General features: G+C 42.7%; 1 protein-coding gene across 4 annotated transcripts in view; it reads left to right on the forward strand.

Moving 5' to 3' along the window:
* DDI2 (DNA damage inducible 1 homolog 2) overlaps positions 1-16,628 on the forward strand; it is a 53,654-nt gene extending 37,026 nt beyond the window's left edge. For 2 of the 4 annotated variants that reach the window (XM_050789599.1, XM_050789607.1), the window contains one exon: positions 7,405-16,628. In XM_050789599.1, coding sequence (XP_050645556.1) covers positions 7,405-9,293 — 1,889 coding nt within the window. In that variant the 3' untranslated portion in view covers positions 9,294-16,628. Of the gene's footprint in view, positions 1-12; positions 4,244-7,404 lie in introns of those variants that run through there. The other 2 variants (XM_050789611.1, XM_050789618.1) reach the window with 2 other exon arrangements.
* Positions 16,629-25,719: the final 9,091 nt, after the last annotated feature.

The following is a 25,719-nucleotide window of genomic DNA, read 5'->3' on the forward strand; positions in this document are numbered from 1 at the left end:
GAACTCTTCAATACTTGTTATTAATGGGTAAGCCAGGGAAATGTGGGCTTCAGAAGGGGTAGGAACCTTTCCAGTTTTTAATCAGTCTCATGGTCCAGTAGTAGATGTGTTCATTATTTGTCTTCTTAACCTCCTCCTTTGATCTTCCCTTTTTTTTTTTTTTTTTTTTTTTTGGGAGACGTTGTCTCACTCTGTCACCCAGGTTGGAGTTCAGTGTGCAGTGTGACATGATTGTAGTTCACTGTGCCCTTGACTTCCTGGGCTCAAGCAGTCCTCTCATCTCAGCCTCCTGAGTAGCTGGGACTACACCTGGCTAATTTTTTTTATTTTTAGCAGAGATGGGGTCTTGCTGTGTTGTCCAGGCCTGTCCTGGGCTCAAGCAATCCTCCTGCCTTGGCCTCCCAAAGTGCTGGGATTACAAGTGTGAGCTACCATATCCAAACCCATCTCTTAATACAATAATAAAAAATTCTGTATTCTGGCCCAGTGTGGTGGCTCACGCCTGTTACCCAGTGCTTTGGGAGGCTCAGGTGGGCGGATCACCTGAAGTCGGGAGTTTGAGACCAGCCTGGCCATGGTGAAACCCCATCTCTACTAAAAATATAAAAATTAGCAGGGTGCAGTGGCACACCCCCGTAATGCCAGCTACTTGGGAGGCTGAGGCAGGAGAACTGCTTGAACTTGGGAGGCGGAGGTTGCAGTGAGCCAAGATGGCACCACTGCACTCCAGCCTGGGCAACAGAGTGAGACACTATCATAAAAAGGAGAAACATTCTGTATTTTAGTATTTCAACAGATTAAGAACAGCTAAGTCCATTGCTGTGTTTAAGATAGATTGAGGTTATTTTGCTTAGATACATTTTAGAAGCTTCCTGAATTTTTTTAGGAAGTTTTTTTTGTTTGTTTTTGTTTTGTGATTTTCCTAAAGAAAATTATGACAGTAAACAGATACTAACTTTTGAGTCCAACAGTGTTTCCCTATTTCTTTCCTTTTATTAGGCCTATTTTATTTTATTTTTTTATTTTTTTATTTTATTTTATTTTATTTTATTTGGTCTTACTCTGTTGCCCAGGCTAGAGTGCAATGGCACAGCCATGGCTCACTGCAGCCTCAGCCTCAGTCTCAAAACAGGCTTAAGTGGATCCTCTTGCCTTAGCCTCCCAAAGTATTACAGGCATCAGCCACCATGCCTCTTAGACCTGGTTTATTTTGAAAGGTATCATTGCTACTGTGTGTAAGCAGCCCTAACTTTTAAAATATTTACTGAAAGTGCTGCCACCAAAGACAGAAGAACCAACAAAAAGAAGTATAAATTTTTATTTACCTAATTAAAAAAAAATTTTTTTTTTTGAGACAAAGTCTCACTCTGTCACCCAGGCTGATCCTCCCGTCTCCCCTTCCTGAGTAGCTATGACTACAGGTGCTTGCCACCACGTCTAACTAATTTCTATATTTTTTGTAGAGATGAGGTTCTGCCATGTTGCCCAGGCTGGTCTTGAACTCCTGGGCTCAAGGAGTCCACCTGCCTCAGCCTCCTTAAATGACAGGATTATAGGAGCGAGCCACCATGCCTGACCAGCATAACTGAACATTACTGAAGATGCATTGTTATGGTCTGAGATTACAGTATTGGTATCAGGCCGTATTAGCACTGTATATATTGAAATTGTGCTACCTAATACTTCTTTCTAAGTCTCAGTTGTTTAGCTTGTTTAAATGTAATGATGGAGCTAAGTTTTCTGGATAAAATGGGGTAACACAGTTTTGCTGAAACCCCCCATTTATTATAGAACAGTGACTTTAGGATATATTTTCTAGAAGCTGAATAGAATTTACTTTTGAGTTGGGGTTATTTTACAGTCTTGTGCTGGAATTATTCATCAGTGTGACTAGTGTCACACATTGCTTTTTCTAGTACAGTAAAATACTAGATTTACAAGTTCAGGGAATAGCTTTATCCTAAAGACGAAAGGGGTGAGAGTTGTAAAAACAACCAGGCAGCTTTTGCCACTGTTTTACTGCAGAACGTTCAGATGTCTGTCATTGAGCTTTAGAATGGGTGTGGGTGGCAGATGGAGTTTTCCAGGTTGACTTTGTTCAGAATCAACCCCATCACCTTTTGACTTAGTTTTACATATAAAGTACAGTTTGAGTCAGGGCGTGGTGGCTCATGCTTGTGATCCCAGCACTTTGGCAGGCCGAGACAGGAGGATCACTTGAGCCTGGGAGTTTGAATCCGGCCTGGGCAACATAGTGAGTCTCTGTCTCTACAAGGTAAAAAAAAAAAGCCAGCCATGGTGGCGCACCTATAGTCTCAGCTGCTTGAGAAGCTGAGATGGGAGGATCACCTAACCCCAGGAGCTCAAGGCTGCTGTGAGCCATCGTTGCGCCACTGCACTCCAGCCTGGGTGACAGAGTGAGATCCTGTGTCAAAAAAAAAGAATTGACTCCCATCACCTTTTGGCTCAAGTTTTTATATTAAGTACAGTTTTGGTTGTAAATTAAGTATTTTGTAGGAAGGGGGGAATTTTGAACAACCAGACAAACTAACTTAGTAGTTTTAATCTTACCAGCAAGGTAAGCTTGAATGAGTTTGACATAGTTCCTTACAAAGTTTTGCATTTGGGGTGTAATTTATCATCTTAGTCATGATGCTGTGTGTTAATATGAGGATATATTATCATTTTATGAAATGTCTCTTTTCTTTTTTCCTTTTAACTTCCACAGTCTTGGTGCCATTATTTAAGAAACATCAGCTGATGATAGCAGTATTTTCTAACCTACTAATAACAGTTATCCTTTTTTGGTAATTACCATATTTTAATAAAAGTTTGGAAGATTAAAACAGATACACTTATGTTTCCAGGCTTAGTGAAGGGGATGTACCAACTTTAAAGAATTAAAAGAAAATGGCTTTTTACTTAAATAACCTTTTGTTGCTGGTAGTATGGCTTGTGCTAATTTTTGTAATATTTAAGTAATGAAATAAGTCTAGATATCAGGTCCTTTTTATTTAGAACATTGACTTCCTAATATCATCCGAATAAATACTCTAGACATAGTAGGTGAAAGTATTTTGTAAAATAGTAGGTGAAAGTATTTTAGTAGAGATGAGGTTTCATGAGGTTTAGTAGAGATGAAACCTCATCTCTACTAAAACTACAAAAATTAGCCAGGCGTGGTGTGGGCACCTGTAATCCCAGCTACTCTGGAGGCTGAGGCAGGAGAATTGCTTGAACCCGGGATGCAGAGGTTGCAGTGGGCCAAGATCGCACCACTCTACTCCAGCCTGGGTGACAGAATGAGACTCCTTCTCCAAAAAAAAAAAAAAAATTAGCCAGGCATCGTGGCGTGCACCTGTGGTCCAGCTTGCTCGGGAGGGTGAGGTGGGAAGATCTCCTGATCCTGGGGAGGTCAAGGCTACAGTGAGTTGTGGTTGCACCACTGCACTCCAGCCTAGGCAACAGTGAGACTCTGTCTCAACAAAAACAAACAAAAAAAGCTTATTTTTTAAATACTTTATATAAACTCTATATTAAAATGTTAAAAAAAACACAAAAACATGTTTTTAATAGTAGGGATGAGGTTTCACTATGTTGCCCCAGCTGGTTTTGAACTCCTGACCTCAAGTGATCCTCCTGGATCCTCTCAAAGTGTTGGGATTGCAGGCCAGAGTCACTGTGCTCAGCCTGATGTATTATTTAAATACCGATGAAAAAATAAAGAAGATAAGCTAGGATAGAATTTAATTAGGTGGTTTGTTTTCCTCTAAAATTGAATCTCAACTGAGAAAGAAATTTGGAAAGGGACTGTTAGATACATTCACTCAACTTTACTCCATAAGAAGTTTTTTTTATCACCTAATTCCATCGGATGTATCTGCTTTCTTCACCTGTCTCACATTTGCCCATGAATTCTCTATGTGTAGAAACATAAAATTAATTTCTTTACAAGATCTATTAAAAATCTGTTGAAATTAACAAATTGCTGTGTGTATTGTGAGAGAATGAAAGCAACCAGCAAATATTTTGGATGTCCAAACTACAGAAACATCCCCCAACTTTGAATCTACCAGTTCCTGATTTTAAAGATGACAAAAGAACGGAGACTATAACCCTGCATGCTGTGTGGTTTGCATTGTTAACCCAAGTTTGCTTGTCTGTTTCCTAATTCACACAGAGCGTCAGAAGCCATGATGCATGTAGTGTGTGTGTACTGCAGCTGGAGTGGGCCCCAGACCAGGTATTTATAGACACCATGTTAAGCCTTCCATCCAGTTGTCATCTGTGATCTGAAAGTCTGTATCTGCAGCAGTTTGGGAAGTTAGCATTTGTCATTCAGCATTTCACCTTGTTCAGTCTGGTTACAACTAGCCTATATGCATTTGTATTTTGGTATGCATACATGCATATGTAACATAAATTCCTGTTGAGAAATGTATTCGTTATTAGAACCATGCGAGAGGGAGAAAATCCCAGTAAAAACAGTGTCTATTCTACCTACCCCATCTTGGCTACTATAAATATCACGTCAAGAATATTGGCATCACAACACTTTGTTGTTGGAGATAACTATGCTTTTATGGGTTTCATAAGTCCCTTTCCTCTGAAAAACTGAAAGTTATTTTTTTACATTACTGCACACAACTACCTGGAGTTATGGAGGGTTAGAAATTTAAATTTTGTTAAAGAAGAAATGGAAACTTAGGCCAGGGGACTTGTCAAGGGTGACTCTGTGAACAACAACAGGAGCTAAGGCTTTGCTTTTCCTTCTGTCCCTGGCCTGACAGATTTTCAGGAAGCACTCTGCTTTCATTTCCTCTGATGTAAATATGGTAAACATCAGCTCGAGTACATTGACTGACTTACTAAGAGGAGGAAAGATGGTCTTTTAAGCCATCATCGTAAGACTTTGTAAGAGTTTGCAGGCTGGTTGGAATTAGATACATAGCATTTAGTTTCTCTTCTTTCTTTCCTTTTTCTTTTTCTTGTAAGGATAGGTTAAAAGCAGGCATCGTTTAATTATTCTTGATATCCACTGTCCTCATCCTCTTTTCCTATCATTCTGTAAACTGACCTGGTCCTCCGCTTCATTTAGGACTTAGGCTAGTGAAACTGACCTTCTCAGCTACGGGAGGATTATATGCAACTTTTTTAGTACAAAATTAATTGAGGGTGTGTTCACCTTGACCTCACTTGTTTATAACTAACACACAAATACCAGAAGGCCCTTACCATACCTCTTTATGTTGCTTACATGGATATTTCACTACAATGCATTGTTTTTGTTAACATTAGTTCAAAATTCAGCCTCTTCCAGAGTCAGCCTTAGGAATTTATAAATAAAACTAATAACTGTTAGACATCTGGTGGGATGAAAATAAAAAAACTAATAACTGTGTTTCTAGACTCTAATGGGTATAGCCTAAACTGAGATAAGCGCAGTTTTCCTTTTTACCCCTAAAGTATAAGTAAGGTAAGGTTGTTTCATGGGAAGTCAATAGCTTCCTGAAACAGTGCTTTGTCTTCTCGTGCTGTTAACCAGTAGTTTATTAGAATGATTTAAAGCCATTTGAATATAACTGCTTTGCTTCTTTTTAAGATCAAGCCCCCTTGTTGGATGTTAACATTTAGTACTGAGCATTTGAGTTGCATCTGCCCTAATAATTATATTTTGAAGTCATTTTGTTACTGGCCTTTTGATTTTTATTTTTTATTATTATTATTATTATTATTTGACCGAGTTTCATTCTTTCATCCAGACTGGAGTGCAGTGGCGCAATCTTGGCTCACTGCAACCTCTCCCTCCTGGGTTCAAGCAATTCTTCTGCCTCAGCCTCCCGAGTAGCTGGGATTACAGGCACCCGCCACCACACCCAGCTAATTTTTGTATTTTTAGTAGAGATGAGGTTTCACCATGTTGGCCAGGCTGTTTTCGAACTCCTGACCTCAGGTGATCCACCTGCCTCGGCCTCCCAAAGTTCTGGGATTACAGGCATGAGCCACTGCGCCCAGCCCTTTTTGATTTTTAATTAAAGATCTTACAATGGTCGGGCGCAGCGGCTCTCGCCTGTAATCCCAGCACTTTGGGAGGCCGAGGCAAGCAGATCACCTGAGGTCAGGAGTTCGAGACCACGCTGACCAACATGGAGAAACCCTGTCTCTACTAAAAATACAAAATTAGGCGTGTGGCGCATACGTGTAAGGGAGGCTGAGGCAGGAGAATTGCTTGAACCTGGGAGGCGGAGGTTGCAGTGAGCTGAGATGGCACCATTGCACTTCTGCCTGGGCAACAAGAGCGAAACTCCGTCTCAAAAAAAAAAAAAAAATCTTACGTGCATAGAGGTCAATTTTTAACTGAATCAGTGGCAAAAGAAGAGCTGGAACTGATGTTTAATGATATCATTATGATGCTTACACTGAGCTAGTGTTTTAGACTGCCATCTTGTTTTGGTGGCCATTAAGTAGCAATGAATTTAAATAGTCATTGCCAATTGAAAAACTATTAATGAACCATCTCCCTCCACATTCCCCTTTCTTTAAAATACTTAAGTATTCTTAACTTAGTTGCACACTATTAATGTGATAAAAATTTACAAGCCTTTAAAGTTGTATTATTTGGTAGGATGATGATTGTGATTTAATCTGCTGATCATTCGTTTACTTTTGTACTCTGAGTCAGATGCTCACCCAGTTTTACCATGATTTTTGGAAAGCTTGGCTAGAAATAAAATAGAACGTTTGCTTCTGTGTCCCCAATCATTATGTTATTTCTTATTTCTCTTTATAATTCCCTCTCTGTCCAGGTATACCTGGTTTTAGACTTCTCATTTGTAACCTCAGTGTTCACAATTGAAACTTTCAAAAAAGTGCATTAGCATGAGAATCATTCTGGTGCAAAGATTCTCACGATTTGTAATATCCTTAAGAATCACCCAAGGAGCTTATTGAAAATGCACATTCCTGGATTTACTCTCAAGTATGGTACCCCAGTGTCTGCATACATCACAAGCATCCCTGGTAGTTTTAGGGCAAGTGGTGAAAAAAATACACTTGGAGAAACTATTCTAGAGTTGTAGACTAGACTAGGGAATAAAGAAACATAAATGTCCTTCAGTCCTGAGCACTAACCCCGCCATTTTGTGAATGCATGTTAATGGTACTTAATCACATTGAATTACAGTGTGCATATTTTATTAAGAACACATCTACCTCTTATTCTGATGTTGTGATTGTCTACCACAATGAGAAAGTAATTTTAAAATCATTTCTATTTGTATAAGAGAAACTCGAGTTTGAGGACCTTATTTTATTCTGCCCTATTTAGATTTGTATCCTCTGGTAATTTAGTGGCGTTAGTTACCTGCTAATTAATATTTTTCCTTTCCCCTGTGTTCCATATAGAGAAAAGCGGTAAAGAATCTACCTCACTGGGAATGTCATCATTACCAACTTCAGATGGGTTTAACCATCCAGCCCATTCTTTAGGACAGAGTCCTGATACTGGTAATCCTATGAGTCTTGCTCGCTCTGTCTCTGCTTCAGTCTGCCCTATCAAGCCCAGTGACCCAGATAGCATTGAACCTAAAGCTGTGAAGGCTTTGAAGGCTTCAGCTGAATTCCAGATAAACTCTAAAAAGAAAGAACATCTTTCTTTACAAGATCTTTCCGATCATGCTTCCTCAGCAGACCATGCTCCAACAGACCAGAGTCCAGCTATACCTATGCAGAATTCATCCGAAGAAACAACTGTTGCAGGTAATCTGGAGAAATCTGCTGAAAGAAGCACCCAGGGCCTCAAATTTCATCTCCATACAAGACAGGAAGCTAGTTTATCTGTCACATCTACTAGGATGCATGAACCACAGATGTTTCTAGGTGAAAAGGATTGGCATCCAGAAAATCATAACCTGAGTCAAGTGAGTGACCCTCAGCAGCACGAACAAGCAGGGAATGAACAGTATGAGGTTGCACAACAAAAAGCTTCACATGACCGAGAATATCTTTGTAACATAGGGGACCTTGAGCTTCCTGAAGAAAGGCAACAGAATCAACACAAAATTGTTGATTTGGAAGCTACGATGAAAGGAAATGGGCTCCCACAGAATGTGGATCTTCCGAGTACGAAGAAAAGTATTCCACCTTCAGGATGCAGTGGCTGCTCAAATTCAGAAACACTTATGGAAATAGATATAGCTGAACAGTCCCTAGTTACTGTGCTTAATTCAACAGGCAGGCAGAATGCCAATGTCAAGAACATTGGTGCATTGGATCTCACTTTAGATAATCCCTTGATGGAAGTAGAAACATCAAAATGTAACCCTTCATCTGAAATTTTGAATGATTCCATTTCCACTCAGGATTTACAGTCCCCAGAAACTAATGTTGAAATATCTGGAACAAATAAAGAATATGGCCATTGCTCCTCCTCTCCAAGTCTCTGTGGCAGTTGTCAGCCCTCTGTGGAGTCAGCAGAAGAATCTTGTTCATCTATAACGGCCGCCTTGAAAGAACTTCATGAACTTTTGGTTGTTAGCAGTAAACCAGCTTCAGAAAATACATCTGAAGAAGTAATCTGTCAATCAGAAACCATAGCTGAGGGCCAAACCAGTATTAAAGACCTTTCTGAAAGATGGACCCAAAATGAGCATCTTACCGGGACTGAACAGTGTCCACAAGTCTCCTTTCATCAGACCGTATCTGTATCAATGAAGACAGAAAAATTAACAGTTACTTCATCTGACACTGGAATAGAAGCTGTAGAAAGTGGAAACTTCAGGAGTCTAGGTGATGGTCTGTCAACTGATGAGGAAGGTGTCCCCAAATCGAGGGAATCCATAAACAAGAACAGTTCTGTCACTGTAACCTCAGCTAAAACATCTAATCAGTTACACTGCACCTTAGGTGTAGAAATTTCACCCAAACTTTTAGCAGGTGAGGAGGATGCACTCAATCAGACTTCTGAGCAAACTAAGTCTTTGTCATCCAATTTCATATTGGTTAAAGACTTAGGTCAGGGCATACAGAATTCAGTAACAGACAGGCCTGAAACCACAGAAAATGTCTGTCCTGAAGCTTCGAGGCTGTTACTTGAATATGAACCACCTACCAGCCATCCATCATCAAGTCCTGCCATTCTTCCACCATGGATTTTTCCTGCTGCAGATATTAACCGGATTCTCCGTGCTGGCTTTACTTTGCAGGAAGCTCTTGGAGCTTTGCATCGAGTTGGTGGGAATGCAGACCTTGCACTTCTTGTTTTGCTCGCAAAAAACATCGTAGTTCCTACATGACTATGGGAAAGTGGGCTAGACTGTTGTCCATTCCCTTTAAACAAAAGAAAGCTCTCTCTCTATACACACACACATACACACTCACCACATATACAGTATATGTAGAGACCTGCAAGCAGAATGTTGAGCCAGATTTTTTTTAAAGATTTTTTTCGGCCAAAGTAATTTATGATCTCTTGTCCGATGAATTTGTCTATCCTACTTGTTAAAATTTAGGCCTTTTTAAATGTATTGGCAGTATGTGCATACGAAAGCTTTTTATTATCATTAAGATGTATCCTGGAATAAAATGGATGGTTTTGTGTGTAGCATACTGTTTTAGAATGAGAGTAAATGCTTTGAAAAGCAAAAGCCATGAGAAATCCCACTACCCATCCAGCTAAAAACAGATTAACTCTCCATACTGTGTGTGTCTGTGCTGATGGCAAGGTGTGGCTTGCTGGCTCAGTTGTCAATTTAGAAACTTTTGACCACATAGTTTGGTGTTTGGAATTCTACCCAGCGCTCTGTGTATCATGAATCATTAATTATAACAGGAAATTGGAGAATAATTGAATACCTTATTGTAGAGTGGTATGTTTTTATTTGTGTGCTTAGGATTTGACATTTTAATAGGGTGAGCAGGAGGGTTTAAATCTTGGGCTCCTTTGTGCATCGCAGGCTGCTGCATGGATTGCCATGAATCCTTATTACGTTGGATGGCATATTGTGGGGCAGTTACAACGAGAGTGAAACATGGTGCTATCCAGATTTTTAAAAGAACAGAACAACCATAATTCCATTTGCAGATGTCAAGAACTGTGAGGGAAAAATAATAGCCTAAACACTGGAATTTGCTAGAGTTTGGGTTTGCTAGCATCTCACTGATAACACCTCAACCCTTAATGACTAATGATGGACTTAAGTTCAGGAATGGATTGATTGCCAGCAGCTTATTTCCTTTCTAGACTCATCTTCTGCCAGGAAGTTCTTTAAACGCTCAGTGCGAGCTGTAATCTGAGTGAGATACTGAAGTGTGGTAACCTTGTCACTAGTTAATCTTGGTGCTTGGAATGGTCAGTCTATTTGGAGAGTGTCCTTTGTGGCAGTGGTAATAGTAATTACAGTTTCTGACTTAAGTGGCCTTGGTAGAGTTTTCCATCTTTTTCTTTCCTCAGGAGTTTCTTTTTTAAGCAAAATTCATCATATTTGTGTTTACCATGTCAAGTTAGAGTGGGGCATAATATATAGATGTATTTATTGTGGCCTTTTTTTATATAAGGACTAGCCCTTGGAAACCATCGTCCTGTGGGCCCCACTGTGCAATAACCCTACTGGATAGGTTTTAGATCATTCTTTCCTGGCAGACTGCTCTCTTGGGTACCTAGCAGGAATCTGAAATCTTGGTTTTATTGAAAAGAATTTTGAGATTCATAATTTCTGATTCTAGATTATAGTTTGTAACATGTTTGAAACAGACGCTTCGAAAGAGTGATTTCTCAACTTAGTGTTAAATGATGTTGTCTGAAGTCTGACTCTTTGTAAGCTTGTTCGTTTCATCAAATTTTAAGTCATTGAGCACAATCAAAATGGAGGCTCATATCTCAGGAGTTTTTGAAATTTTAATTTAGGGGCACTTAGAGACCTTTTTTTCTACCCCATCCAACTTCTTTCTTTCCTTTTGCTATGATGTTTGTATGTATGTTACAAGACCTTAGTGACGGGATGGCAAGTCACGTAGATTCATCATGATCCTTTATGTAGTTAGGCAATGGTTGACAGAAGGAGTTGTAGTTTACTGCTTTTCAGAGGGCGCTAAGAACAGCAGGTCAGCCGGGCCGTCTTTAAGATGTTCTTTTAGACAGCCGCACATTGTAGACCCTGTCGCCTGCCCTACACCAAAGATGTACGATGCACTAGGAAACTGCTCATAGGATTTCTGTCAACTGACTTAAAGCTGTGATTGTAATTAAATAGTTGGTGCTATGATTGATGCAAAATATAGTAGCAATGCAATGGGACCCTGTATTTGCTTTATGGGTGGTGGTTTGGGAATGTATTCTAAGCTTATAAATCTTTGGAACCACGGGGTGGGAAGGGTCGGGGAACTTAATGATGACAATAGACTCCCTCCTAAAGGACCTTCCGTATAAGCAGGACGAACCTTGGAGATTTGGGAAACAGTTCCAGGTGGAATATGTAATATCAGTCGGGGAAAGATTTCATTAGGATAGCTTTTTGTGTATGTATATGTATATTTATTTTTAGGAATAGATCTATAGTTGTACATGAATTCCTGTTAGGAATACTTTGAATGAGCTTAACCCACTTGCCAAATATCCTTGTCCCTTCCATCATTTTATTTTTGATATGGGGTCTTGCAGTGTTGCCCAGGCTGGACTCAAACTCTGGGGCTCAAGCAATTCTTCCACCTCATCCTTCTAAGTAGCTGGGACTACATAAAGCCCAATGTATAATTGCTTTTGATTTTTAAAATCATCTTGCCCATCATTTTTATAAAAATTAAGCTATTTGGCCAACACGGTGAAACCTCGTCTCTACTAAAAATACAAAAAATTAGCTGGGTGTGGTGGCACACGCCTGTAATCCCAGCTACTTGGGAGACTGAGGCAGGAGAATTGCTTGAACCTGGGAGATGGAGGTTGCAGTGAGCTGAGATTGCGCCACTGCACTCCAGCGTGGGTGGCAGAGTGAGACTGTGTCTCACCAAAAAAAAAAAAAAAACGAAGCTGTTGACACTATTAATATTTTGGATGACTTAAATGTAGCAGCTCTAGAATGCAAAGGGTATATTAAGGAGCATTACAATAGCGGACCTTCATTGTCAGCTTTTATTCAATTAAGAGCTCCAAAAATGCAGAAATTATGGGTTAACTTCTAAGAATACAATCAAATCCTTGTGAATTCTGGTTGCCAACAGTAATAACCAGTAATGGGCACCTTTACTGGACAGCTCCTTTACCGTAACAAGTAGCGGGCAGTTTTGCGGTCAGCACTTACTGCAAGGGTGGTCTCTGTTTCTTCACCAAAGAGAGATTTTCCTGTGTAATTTGTGCCATTTCCCTGAAGTTGGTTCCTGAGCAGAAAGATGTGCTTAGTAACCAGACAGCAGCTTTACATAGGTTATAGATTTTGGTCACTGATGCTGTTAAGAATTATTTCCATACCTGTTCAGGGCTCCAGACAGCCAGTAGCCTTCATCCCACAGTTTGGGCTTCAGCTATTAACACATAAAGATAACCAGTTGCAGCTGGGCGCGGCGGCTCACGCCTATAATCCCAGCACTTTGGGAGGCCAAGGCAGGTGGATCACCTGAGGTCAGGAGTCTAAGACGGGCCTGGCCAACATGGTGAAACTCCGTCTCTACTGAAAATTTAAAAATTAGCTGGGCGTGGTGGTGCATGCCTGTAATTCCAGCTACTCAGGAGGCTGAGGCAGGAGAATCGCTTGAACCTGGGAAGCGGAGGTTGCAGTGAGATCACGCCATTGCTTGCCCTCCAGCCTGGGCAACAGGAGCGAAACTCCATCTCAAAAAAAAAAGATAACCAGTTGCTTGGCAAAGGAAGCTGGAGAGATGGTGAGTGCATGTGTTAAAACTCTTCTGCCTTGCAACCCACATCTTCTAGAGCTCCCTGTCTCCATATGCACTAAAGGGAGACACAACCCTGTGTGTTTTTCCCAAAGCATGTCTCTAGCAAGAGGGTACATAGAAATGGAATACAAGGCTTTTGTGCCTCTGATTTTATGATAACCAGTTAATGTGGAATTTGCTGGTTGTCTTACTACAGCTTTCTATCTCCAGTGAAAGCCATAAAAATTTAGGTTAACTGTCAAGCTCATGTCTATATATATATATATATATATGTGTGTGTGTGTGTATATATATATATATATGTAAGCTAGCATATACATATGGTGATTGACAAATATAGTTAATTTTATATAGATTTAAAAGCAAGGGATTTTTATATCTACAGACGTACTCTTCACTTATGGTGGCTTTTATCCTGTCACATATATAAATATATATATATATATAGCAAACAGCCTTGCAAATCATCGGCCAGAAAAGCTGCAGGGCATTGCAATGGCCTTTTCCTACCTGTTTGCCACCTGTGGTGAGGGTGAGCAGGATGATTGAACTGCTGCATATTTCAAACCTGTTATCACTGGCAGTGTGTCCCAAGAGAAGCTGGCCAGATTATACATTCTACTGTTCTCTAGCACAAATACCAAAAAGCCCAAATTTCCCCTTTGGATTTGGTGACTTAGTGTAGTCTGTGGCTGACCTAGAAAGACACAGAGTTATCAAGAGTTTCCCTTCCTAGAAGATGAATGTTACCTTTTGTGTTAGGAGGTACAGAAAATAAAAGCTTTTTTTTTTTTTTCTTGAATTGCTAATTCCTCTTAACAAAGTAAATTCAAAGCCTGTCCTTGAGAACTGGAAATGTAAAATAATGGTTCAAGTTTTACACCTTAGTGATTCCTCGGTAGGTGTTACTAGGAGTTCATTGAATGAACTTAGGAGTGAACCTTCGATGTGCTTGATTTTCTTTTGTGCCTTAGTTTCTCTGAATAGCAGAGGCATCAAATTTTGGTGGGGAATGAGAAGATTAGGGGAAGTTTGAAAATAGCTCTCCTGGAGATGGAGGGCACACAGAGTGGTCCTCAGGCTCACCTTGACTGAGTTGATTTCACAATTATCCTGCATCAGATCATTAGATTTCCACAGTGCTAGGATTATAATAGGGATTTTTGCATCACCAAAAACAGTTTTTAGATGTTTCTTTGTTGTACTATCAGTGTTGTGCTGGTTAAGGGAGAGAAAAGTTCAAGAAAATCTTACATATTTGAAAGGAAATTGGTTCCTTTTGAAGGCTATGCAACATGAGTCTTTGAACAAGAATTCCTTGCTACTTTGATTCATTCATCAAATATTGAGTGCCTGTGTGTGAGGCACCGGTGAACTCTGGGGATTCAGGGGTAAGTAAAACAGATTGGAACCCTACCCTTGTGAAGCTTTCAGTCTAGAAAGGAGACATGAAACAAATTTTAGCTTCAAAAGCAACATCTATTTTTGCTGTTAGCGTGCATTTATTTTAAAAGAGTTATTTGGTTCTGCTTCAGAGCAGACTGGGAAAATCAGGCTTACAATGGAATCAGATGCTGTGGGTCTAAAACAGCTCTTTAAAAATACACATTTTTTAGGCCAGGCACGGTGGCTCACACCTGTAATCCCGGCACTTTGGGAGGCCAAGGTGGGTGGATCATGAGGTCAGGAGTTCAAGACCAGCCTGGCCAATATGGTGAAATCTTATCTCTACTAAAAATAAAAAATCAGTTGGGCATGGTGGCACATGCCTGTAGTCCCAGCTACTCAGGAAACTGAGGCAGAAGAATCGCTTGAACCCAGGAAGCGGAGGTTGCAGTGAGCCAAGATCACGCCACTGGACTCTAGCCTGGGCAAGAGTGAGACTCCGTCTCAAAAAAAAAAAAAAAAAAAAAAAAACTTTTTTAAAAAATGGAATCAGAGAAACCAACAAAAAAATGTAACATGTATAAATGCCTGAGGAGATCAGTTATTGAGAAATCCATTTACAACGCTGGAGGAGAGGGGGGTGGCCAGGAAAGAAGTGCAACAAATGAATGGAAGATGACCCTAAAAATGCGCCAGTGACAGTCAATCTATCAGACCGCCTCACATGCAGGGTAGAAACATGGGAGTATGCTGCAGCAGCATCCTCGCATCCCTTTGTGAGCACGGCTGCTCCGGAACACTGACCATCTGGGCTAGCACGACTTAGCAGAGGGTTCTGCAGGATGTGCTATTTTAAAGCAGCTGGGTGCAACTTGTGAAAACGGGAATCTAGAGCAGAACATGTAACCAGCAATGGCTGGGATTGGTGGACAGGATTGACGGGAGCATTTGAGGCTCTACCAGGCCTGTCTACAAGACAGCTTCGTCGAAGGCACATTTTTTAACCTGTTAAATAAATGCCACATATATGTTGTAATCCTGAAGCATACAGGTAGAATTTCTGGATCATAACTAGTGACTCCTGAGGTTTACAGTTAGAAAATGTTCTCAAAAGTTTATCCGTTATGTATTGATGATTGGTAATCTAGACCCTCTGGAGGCTGCAGAACGTGAAAGGATCCAGCTGACAAGTTTCAGGGCACTGTCTTCTGGAGTGAAATCTGCTAAGAAAACAGTTCAAGGGCATGGGAGTTAGAGAGTGTTTCTTTTACCTAAAAACGTTAAGCCAGCTATGGATTATTGGGGCCGTGGCGGCATGAAATACAAAATTATTATAATTTATACAGAACTAGGTTTCTTTATGTTCTGTAGGAAGGTTTTCATTAGCTGATTTGGGAAGGGGGGCATGCTGCAGTATTTTTTTTTCCTAGGAACATGCATTTCTGATGGGAAGTTAATTTTGTTTACAAGAGTTAGTTTTATACACAACCCTGAATGAATGTGTCTGTGGCCTAAAAATGGTAGACCTGTATTTCCTGCCAGAGGCAGGCAGATTTGTTTCCTGATTCCTTCTGTCTGAGATGACCTGATGCTGACCAGACTTGTTTTTCCTTTCCTCAATCTTCACAGCTTTCTGAGTTTATGCCACCCATCCAAGACCTTCCCATTTGAATGACTAGATTTCCACTCTATCCCCGATCATCCTTTTGAAATAGTTCTAGTGATAAATTCAAAGAAATTCAATATATTGATTGAATTTTATTTTTTTGCTTTGTATCTACAACAAAAATTGATTTGTTCATTTTTATTCCAAATCTCATCTTCATGGCAAGTTGGGCTAATGGACTTTGCACTCGAGAAAGGTTTGTTTACCAGTTTTGTAGCCATGTTTGGCAAATCTTAGCAAATAGAAACCCCGTCTTTTCTTTTCCTTCTTTATATGTTCTTGCAGTTACTCTTATCTTGCAAGATTTTCTGACTTCTTTAAGCTTTGAGACTACTGCATCTTAAAAGAAGAACTAGGCTGACTGGCAGAAAGTCTTGCCGGTGGCCCTGTCACTCCCATGATGCTTTGGTTTTGAGAGTTGGGAAAACTCTGAGAACTTTAAGGGAACCAAACTCAGGAATCCCAAAATTGGTGGCATTGTGCCATTCGTTTAGGGGCTGAACATAGGACCTGTCTGAAACTGAGTGAACTAGATGCATTTGGGTTTGAATTTTTGTCACATACTGAAATGTAAGTCAGCCCTAAATAAAACACTTTATTTTATTTTTCTTTTTTTAAATAGGAACTTTCTGAAGAAAAAGTGGTGTGTAAAACATTTGATATTTAAGACAATAAAGTTTTTATCATAAGACTTCTGTTTGATCAATTTCTTTTAAATTGAGGTGGTCACTTCAATTAGACAAGGTGGTGTCCTTGTCTCTATCTCCCTACCCCTTTAAATAGCGTATACCCAGACATTGTAATTTATGGCGTGTACCCAAACCCCAGAAGAAGTGGGCCTCAGAGCCATTAACATAACTTCCAGATTAGTACTGCAGGAGGACAGCTCCCTGCTGATGTAAAAGGTATGCATTTTGGGCCAGGCATGATGGCTCCCACCTGTATTCCCAGCACTTTGGGAGGCTGAGATGGGCAGATCACTTCAAGACCAGCCTGGCCACCATGGCAAAACTCCATCTCTATTAAAAAAAGCGGGACGTGGTGGCATGCACCTGTGGTCCCCACTACTCAGGAGGCTGAGGTGAGAGGATTGCTTGAGTCCGGAAAGCGGAGGTTGCAGTGAGCTGAGATCATGCCACTGCACTCCAGCCTGGGCAACAGCAAGACCCTGTCTCAATTATAACAATAGCAATAGTGTATGGTGGCCAAGAATAGAGCAAGGCTGCTTGGGTTTGAGCGTTGCCACTTACTGGTTTCTATGACTGGGTAAGTTACCTAACCTTTCTGTGCTTGAGTTTCCTCACTTGTTAAATGGGGACCATCAGAGATTATGAGGCTTAAATGAGTTAATCATATGAAGTGCTTAGAATACCTGGCACAAAGTACATGCTAATGAGATGTGATTCTGGTATTCACTATATCACTTAAGGGATTTGCGGATGCTACATGGAATTTGCAGAAGTCAAGTGCTTTGTCTAATAGACTGATGTAGGGAAAGGGCTTTGCCCCATGTAGGTTCCAGGCTACCAGGATTCTGCCTTTTTCAACATGTGGTTTTCAAGATTGCCTTGGACGTCAGCATCCAGCTGGTACACCAGGGAAAGAGGTTTTATGTACCAGGCCTGGAAGTGGTGTGCATGACTTCTCTGCCCACACTCACTGGCTGGAACTAGTCACATGACCATACCAGAGGCAAGGTGGGCTGTGAAATAGATGTCCAGGCAGATGAGGGGTACAGATAGTTGGCTGGCTAAGCAGTCCTCCAATGTCGACTTACACAGAGACCACACATACCTTTTTACCAAAGGAGATGGCCCCAAATCCCACCGAGGCAATCCATTGACCTCAACGTCCAGAGTCCCCTGATGCCGCGTCTTCTTCCACTTCTTCGTTGTGGCCCCTTAAGGTCTGGCAAACTCTGAACTTGGAGATAAGTTACCTGTTTCTACCCCATACCCAGTGATAGAGCTGGGATAGAATAACTGTAGTAGCAAATCTCAGTTGGAAAAGGAAATGGGAAATGGAGCTGTCACTGGCCCCAACAATTAGAAAATCATGCTGAACAGGCTGGGCGCGGTGGCTCACACCTGTAATCCCAGCACTAGGAGGCTGAGATGGACGGATCACGAGGTCAGGAGATCGAGACCATCCTGGCCAACATGGCAAAACCCCGTCTCTTCTAAAAATAGAAAAATTAGCTGAGGGTGGTGGAGCATGCCTGTAATCCCAGCTACTCGGGAGGCTGAGGCAGGAGAATTGCTTGAACCTGGGAGTCGGAGGTTGCAGTGAGCTGAGATCGTGCCACTGCCCTCCACTCCAGCCTGGTAACAGAGCGAGACTCCGTCTCAAAAACAAAAATCGTGCTGAACAGACATTATGAAGGAGTTTATTAAAAATTCTAGACCAGGCACAGTGGTTCACGCCTGTAATCCCAGCACTTTGGGAGGCCGAGGTGGGCGGATCACAAGGTCAGGAGTTCAAGACCAGCCTGGCCAACATGGTGAAACCCCATCTCTACTAAAAATACAAAAATTGGCCCGGGTGTGGTGGCTCAAGCCTGTAATCCCAGCACTTTGGGAGGCTGAGGCAGGCGGATCATGAGGTCAGGAGATCGAGACCATCCTGGCTAACATGGTGAAAAAAATACAAAAAATTAGCCAGGCATGGTGGCGGGCGCCTGTAGTCCCAGTTACTCGGGAGGCTGAGGCAGGAGAATGGCGTAGACCCAAGAGGCGGAGCTTGCAGTGAGCTGAGATCGCACCGCTGCACTCCAGCCTGGGCGACACAGCAAAACTCCGTCTCAAAAAAAAAAAAAAAATTAGCCAGGCATGGTGGTGCGTGCCTGTAATCCCAGCTACTTGGGAGGCTGAGGCATCAGACTCACTTGAACCCAGGAGGTGGAGGTTGCAGTGAGCCGAGACTGCGCCATTGCGCTCCAGCCTGGCAACAGAGCGAGACCCCGCCTCAAAAAAAAAAAAAATTCTGATTGCCTAGTTTGGAAGGAACTCCCTTGTCCATTGTCCATAGCCCCATCTGAGTAGGCATTGAGTCTGCTCTTGGGAGTTGGCACGACCTTCCTAGCTAGCTTACTGCTTGGTGCAAGTCTGAGGACCCAAGGGTTGTCTAAAACCTTGGAAAAGAGTCAGTGGCTTTTAAAACCTGAGTGTGTGGTTAATTTGGGAAAACAATTTACTTGGTAGACTTCTGATTATTCACTTGCAGCCATTTCTGCATGCCAGTAACCACACTAGCAATTCATGCCTCTACACAGTTCTCAAGGCTGATTAATTTTGCTTCTCACTTCTAGTTCATTCTCAGAGACACCTGCCTTGACTTCATCTGAAGTATATTTGAATGGGAAAACCCCAACAGATGATTTTTGCTGCAGGGCTGAGTCTTACTGGGCCTTGGTATTCAAAGCCTGTTTCAAACTTAGCTCTTATCTGGGATCTCGAAGGAAATTCATTTTTTACAACCCGCAAGGTCCCAGGTATTTTGACTCACTCTTTTTCATTTCTGCTTATAACCAGCCAATTCTTTCCTACGTTTAGGGTTGTTTTGTCTAATAGAGACGGGGGTTTCACCATGTTGGCCAGGCTGGTCTCAAACTCCTGACCTCAAGTGACCCTCCCCCTCGGCCTCCCAAGGTGCTAGGATTGTAGGCGTGAACCACCACACCCAGCCAGGTCGTTCTTGTAATGCTTGTAACAGCACACTGACTTGAGTTTTCAACTCTTCTCTTAGGCCAGAGATTCAGGCTATGTAGTTAATATAGCCAACCATCCAAGTTGCCACAGGAAGCAGTTTTTCCAGATGTTTTGCCCTCCGAATAACATAGGTCTCCACTTTTCCAGCCTCCCAGATCAGTTTCCTTCTTGACCACCAAACCAGTGTTATAAAAGATTTTTGTGGTAAGCATCCCATTTCAGTACCAGGATCTGTACTGGTTAAGGTTGTCTAACTACTGCAACAAACCAACCCCAAATGTCTGTAGCTTAACACCATAAAACTTTCTTTCTCCTTCACTAACATTCCAATGCGGGTTCAAGTCAGCCAGGTGGGAATGGGGTAGGGGGGCTCTTCTCCAAGTTCATTGAGGAACCGGGCTTCCAGCAGCTCTGCTGTGTTCATGCAGCTCTCAGGGTTGCCCTGGCCTTCAGCATTCCATTGGGACAGGATGGAAATGAGGAGAGTGAAGCGTGAGGGGTTTTCATGGGCCACACCTGCAAATGGTATATATCACTTCTCACACAAAATCAGCAAAAAGTCTCCTGTCCACACCTAGTTGAAGGAGAAGCAGAGAAATGTAGACTAACTGATGTCCGATAAGAAGAGATCGGCTGACGCCGTTTTTACCTAAGAGAAAAAGAATATCAACTTTCTAACGCTGGGCCAGAGAGTAGAGTCTTCTCAACTCTCAGTTATATACTCACTAATTGAAACCCATAATTCTTTTTTTTTTTAGATGGAGTCTCTCTGTCGCCCAGGCTGGAGTGCAACTTCTGCCCCCCCTCCCAGGTTCAAGCAAATCTCCTGCCTCACCCTCCCAAGTAGCTGGGATTACAGGCGCACACCACCATGCCTGGCTAATTTTTGTACTTTTAGTAGAGACAAAGGGTTTCACCATGTTGGTCTGGCTGGTCTCGAACTCCTGACCTTGTGATCCACCCAGCTTGGCCTCTCAAAGTGCTGGGATTACAGGTGTTAGCCACCGCGCCCATCCAGAGACCCATAATTCTGAACTGTTTTGAGTTGATTTCCTTATTGTTGAGTTTCAAGACAACTTTCCTATCCTAAAGCTTTCTTTTCTTTTCTTTTCTTTTTTTTTTTTTTGAGACTGAGTGTTGCTCTGTCACCCAGGCTGGAGTGCAGTGACACCATCTTGGCTCACTGCAACCTTGGTCTCCTGGGTTCAAGCGATTCTCCTGCCTCAGCCTCCCGAGCAGCTGGGACTACAGGCACGCACCACCACACCCAGCTAATTTTTGTAGCTTTAGTAGAGATGAGGTTTCACCATATTGGCCAGGCTGGTCTCGAACTCATTACCTTGTGATCCACCTGCCTTAGCCTCCCAAAGTGCTGGTATTACAGGCGTGAGCCACCACACCTGGCCTATCCTAAAGCTTTCTAAATGACGTGTCTGTGCTTAAAGTGATAAAAAATTAACCATTTTCAGACTTTTAGAGATACCCTGGGGTGTTAACCAGTGTAGAGTCATTACTTTATGTATAGATTTGTACCACGGGGCCTTTATTTGAGAGGATTTCTATGTACACAGACAAGGCAGTTTAAACAGGGTAGCTTAGACAAATCTCACCTTGTTCTACTACCCTTCTTACCTGTCTGAAAAGAATTATGAGGACAAAGGCTAGTTGAAGGTAAGAAATAATTATTCTGTCGCTCAATCTTTTGATATTCAGTTCTATTTGAAATGAGATTTCTAGTACATGATAGAGCTCTTATTTATAGTCCAATTATAGTAGGAATTATGAGACATTAGTTATTAGTGGAAAGAATTACTGGTCCTTGGCACAGAGAAAGGGGAATTCCCTGCATCTTTATTTTTTAAAAGACTAAAAGTATCAAGGGAGTAAATGTGTTCGGGGTTTTATGGCAGAAGTGTGTATCTACAGCTTGGGGGAGAAAAAATCTAAGAAAAGAGGAGTGGAACTGGGCACAGTTGCTCACACCTGTAGTCTCAGCACTTTGGGAGGCTGAGGCAGGAGAATCTGATCACTTGAGCCCAGGGGTTCAAGGCTGCAGTGAGCTACGATGGTGCCACTGCACTCCAGCCTGGGTGACAGAAAGATACCCTCTCTCACAAAAACAGAAAAGAAGGCTGGGCACGGTGGCTCACGCCTCTGATCCCAGAACTTTGGGAGGCCGAGGCGAGCAGATCAACTGAGGTCAGGAGTTCGAGAACAGCCTGGCCAACATGGTGAAACCTTGTCTCTACTAAAAATACAAAAATTGGCTGGGCGTGGTGGCTTATGTCTGTAATCCTAGCACTTTGAAAGGCCAAGGTGGGCGGATCACGAGGTCAGGAGTTTGAGACCAACCTGGCCAACATGGTGAAACCCCGTCTCTACTAAAAATACAAAAATTAGCCAGGCGGTGTGGCAGGCACCTGTAATCCCAGCTACTGGGGAGGTTGAGGCAGGAGAATCACTTGAACCCGGGAGGTGGAGGTTGCAGTGAGCCAAGACTGTGCCATTGCACTCCAGCCTGGGTGACAGAGTGACACTCTGTCTCAAAAAAAAAAAATTCTCCAAATAAATGCTTCAGGATTTTTTTTTCTTTTTTCTTTTTTGAGACAGAGCCTTGCCCTGTCACTGTAGCGCAGTGGTGCAATCTTGGCTCGCTGCAACCTGCGCATCCCGGGTTCAAGTGATTCTCATGCTTCAGCCTCCTGAGTAGCTGGAACTACAGGTGCACACCATGCCTGGCTAATTTTTTTTTTTCAAGATTGAGTTTCACTCTTGTTGCCCAGGCTGAAGTGCAATGGCGTCATCTTGACTCACTGCCACCTCTGCCTCCCAGGTTCAGGTGATTCTCCTGCCTCAGCCTCCTGAGTAGCTGGGATTACAGGCACCCACCCCACCCAACTAATTTTTTGTATTTTTAGTAGAGACCGGGTTTTACCATATTGGTCAGGCTGGTCTCGAACTCCTGACATCAGGTGATCCATCTGCCCCAGCCTCCGAAAGTGCTGGGATTATAGGTGTGAGCCACCACGCCCGGCCTAATTTTTTGTATTTTTAGTAGAGACAGCATTTTGCCATGTTGCCCAGGCTGGAGTGCAATGGCGTGATCTCGCTCACCGCAACCTCTGCCTCCTGGGTTCAAGCGATTCTCCTGCCTCAGCCTCCTGAGTAGCGGGAATTACAGGCATGTGCCACCACACCTGGCTAATTTTGTATTTTAGTAGAGATGGGTTTTCTCCATGTTGATCAGGCTGGTCTCAAACTCCTGACCTCAGGTGATCCACCTGCCCCAGCCTCCCCAGCAGATCATGAGGTCAGGAGTTTGAGACCAGCCTGGTTAACATGGTGAAACCCTGTTTCTACTGAAAATACAAAAAATAGCCAGGCATGGTGGTGGGCACCTATAATCCCAGTTCTTGGGAGGCTGAGGCAGGAGAATCGCTTGAACCCGGGACGCGGAGGTTGCAGTGAGCCGAGATTGTGCCACTGCACTCCAGCTTGGGCAAAAAGAGCGAAACTCCGTCTCAAAATAAATAAATAAATAAATACATAAAACTTTGACCCCTCTTTTCACACCCTACCTATATCTAACCATTCCAGAATCCTATCGACTGTACTTCAAAATATATTCGATATCTGATCACTTCTAGAACCCTGGTCCCAGGCACCATTTCTTCTTGCCTGGATTATTGCAACAGGTCTCCCTGCTCCTGCCCTTGTCTACCTGGCTACCTACCTGCCTGTCTGCCTCCCTACCTGCCTGCCTGCCTACCTATATGCCTACCTACATACCGACCTACCTGCCTACATACCTATCTGCCTGCCTGCCTGCCTACCTTCCTGCCTGCCTGCCTGCCTACCTACCTACATACCTACCTACCTGCCTTCCTGCCTACCTACCTGTCTTGTCCACTCTTAGCACAACAGCCAGCATAATTGTGTTGAATCAGATCAAGCCTCTCCTCCAAACCCTTCAGTGGGTTCCTATCTCACTCAAAGTAAAAGCTGAAGTCCTTATAATGCCTCCAAGGCCCCTGTGGCTCTCTCTGCTTCACTTCCTGCTTGCCTGTCTACTGCCTACCTACCTACCTGTCTACCTACTTACCTTCCTCCATACCTACATGCTTATCTACATACCTACCTATCTACATACCTGTCTGCTTGCCTGTCTACCTATCTGCCTGCCTGCCTACTTACCTACCTACCTAGCTGCTAGCCTACCTACATGCCTATCTACATACCTGTCTGCCTGCCTGCCTACCTGCCTACCTACATGCCTATCTATATACCTACCTATCTGCATACCTGCTGCTTGCCTGCCTACCTGTCTCTCTGCCTGCTTACCTACCTACCCACTTGCCTTCCTGCCTACCTAACTGCCTTGTCTGCTCTTAGCACAACAGCCAGGTATTGAATCAGATCAGGCCTCTCCTCCAAACCCTTCAGCGGGTTCCTATCTCACTCAGAGTAAAAGCTGAAGTCCCTATAATGCCTCCAAGGCCCCGGTGGCTCTCTCTCCTTCACTTCCTGCTTTCCCACCCTTCAGCTCTGAGCCACCCTGGCCTGATTGGCCTTGACACTTGCCATTACATGCCTGCTCCCACGTCAGGGCCTCAGGCTGGAATTCTGTTTCCTCAGAGACCTTCCTGGCTTTCTTTCTCACTTCTTTCAAGTCTTTACTCAGATTAAATATTTGGTAAATATAAATCAGGTAAATATAAATTTGGTAAATATAAATATAAATAAATGTGGTCAATATAAATATAAATCAGACCTTTATACAAGGTCTCGCTCTGTCACCCAGGCTGAGGTGCTGTGCAATTATGACTCCCTGCAGCCTCAAACTCCTGGGCTCAAGAGATCCTCCCACCTCAGCCTCCTGAGGAGCTGGAACTACATGTTCACACCTCCCAAAGTGTGGGGATTACAGGTGTAATTGATAAATATTTGATAACTTACTTAGGTAAAGTAGCCAGAGAAGACCTCACCAAAGTGATACTAGGTGACAGTATAACACCTTAGTGATATCACCTTAGTGAGGCCTTCTCTAGCTACTTTATCTAAAATTGTAGCTGCCCCTCCCCACATCACTTCCCTTCTACATTTTTCTCCTTTGCATTGACCACTACCTAACATACTGTGTCTCACTTATGTATCTTGTTTATTTTCTTTCTCTGCTATTAGACTGTAAGCTCCATGAGGGTAGGGATTGATGTCTGTCCTTCTCAATGCCATACCCTCAGTGTCTAGAACTGTGCCTTGTGCAGAGGAGCCACTTGACAGAGCAGGAGCACCGTCATCTTGGACAAACACCACCATTTTCAGTTCCAGCTCCCTTTCAAACCTCATGCATCTTAAGGAAATCACTTCTCTTCTAACAACAAGCAGCCAGAAAGAGCAGACAGTAAACACAGATAAGACAGCTCAGGCACAGAAGGAGGGAGAAAATCAACTTCACACTCATACAATGGGCCTTAGTAAAACAGTGGGCCCTAATAAGCACATTCCTTTCCCTCTAGGTGCACTAAGATAGGGAAGCTAAAAAGCAGATTCAGGGGGTTGGGGGATGCCTGCAGCTGCAGGAAGATGTATGGGAACAGACACACAACTGTCCCTCCCACGTAAGCAAGACAAAGAGACACAGAAACATTCCGAGCCTGTGATAAGCTCTCCCACCCTGAACTCTTAAATACTCATAGTCTGTAAGAGAAAAGGCTCCCAACTTAACTTGGCCAGGAGCCCCTCTCAGGTTTATTCTCCAAAATATGCCCATCTTTGACTGTTAAGCCACTTTTCATGTTTCTTTCTTCTTTCTTCAACTCTTACACCACTCAGATATGTTTTGAATGAACAAATCCAGGAACACCATTTTTCTGCCTCAGTTTCCTGACTTCAAAGTCCCTGAGAGGCTGCCATAAGTGGGGTGACGTAGCTAGTGGCAGAAATGTGCCTGAAACCCAGACAGGTCAGTGAGGCCCATTGAGAGATTCTAGCCCCAATGACCACTGATGCTGAGTTTAATGTAGATTTAAGGCAGATGACATTCAGGGTTAGTATGCTTGCAGACTTCTATGTGAG

The sequence above is a fragment of the Macaca thibetana genome, chromosome 1, assembly GCF_024542745.1.
Source record: "Macaca thibetana thibetana isolate TM-01 chromosome 1, ASM2454274v1, whole genome shotgun sequence".
Lineage (NCBI taxonomy): Eukaryota > Metazoa > Chordata > Mammalia > Primates > Cercopithecidae > Macaca > Macaca thibetana.